This window comes from Cyprinodon variegatus, unplaced genomic scaffold, assembly GCF_000732505.1.
Source record: "Cyprinodon variegatus isolate N-32 unplaced genomic scaffold, C_variegatus-1.0 Scaffold902, whole genome shotgun sequence".
Lineage (NCBI taxonomy): Eukaryota > Metazoa > Chordata > Actinopteri > Cyprinodontiformes > Cyprinodontidae > Cyprinodon > Cyprinodon variegatus.
Window position 1 is genome coordinate 252,585 of NW_015151355.1, and position 760 is coordinate 253,344.

Here is a 760-nt window from a genome sequence, read left to right on the forward strand (position 1 = left end):
AGGTGGGCGGATCTATCCTAGAATCGATAAAATCAATTCCAACGCTGGTATAGTTATGAACAATTTTCGTTTAAAAAGATCGATACTTAGTATTCTCTCCCACAAGCACTAACTGCAGCAGATTCACCAGTCTCCCTGTCTATATTACAGCACATTGCTGCTCCCCCCTCCCCTCTCATCACCAGCTCAGCACACAGGCCCAGCCTGGCTCGCCCACTCAGCTCCATCTCCACTCCACACGCAAACAACCATGCTGCTCAGACGGCACAGAGAGAGAGACCATAGGAGCAGAAAATACCATAAACAAATTGTTACATGGTTTGTAAAAAGCTGGTTAAATGCAGTTTAAAAAAAAGCACACGAAAAACCACAAGCAAGAAAACATTGAGCTACAGAAACGGAGAGAGACGAGACTTCGCCCATTGCCCAGAGAGACCCTCAGTGAGACCTGACTGACAGAGGCGTTTCAGACCTCCAGAGAATATCCAGGTGGATAAAAGTGATCACCTTCAGCAGCACTTTATATTAAAGGTATAATAGAGGATCATTATTTATCCCACAATGTGGAACTTTATAGAATTAAAGCAACAGGCCAGTGCACACAATACAAACAAAAATCACATAAAGCTTAAAAGATACAATAAAAGTGGTGGATTATTAACACTATTAACATTACATTATTAAAGGAATAGTACACCCAAAACATGATTAGCCTTCATTTTCTACTCACCCCCATGCTGAACAACACTCTGGAGTACTT

At 41.8% G+C, this 760-nt stretch overlaps 1 protein-coding gene across 1 annotated transcript in view; it reads right to left on the reverse strand.

Moving 5' to 3' along the window:
* LOC107099738 (dimethylaniline monooxygenase [N-oxide-forming] 5-like) overlaps positions 1 to 760 on the reverse strand; it is a 10,038-nt gene that overhangs the window by 2,602 nt on the left and 6,676 nt on the right. The window contains exon 5 of the mRNA XM_015397982.1: positions 154 to 253. Within this exon, the coding sequence (XP_015253468.1) occupies positions 154 to 253 (100 nt within the window). The remainder of the gene's footprint in view (positions 1 to 153; positions 254 to 760) is intronic.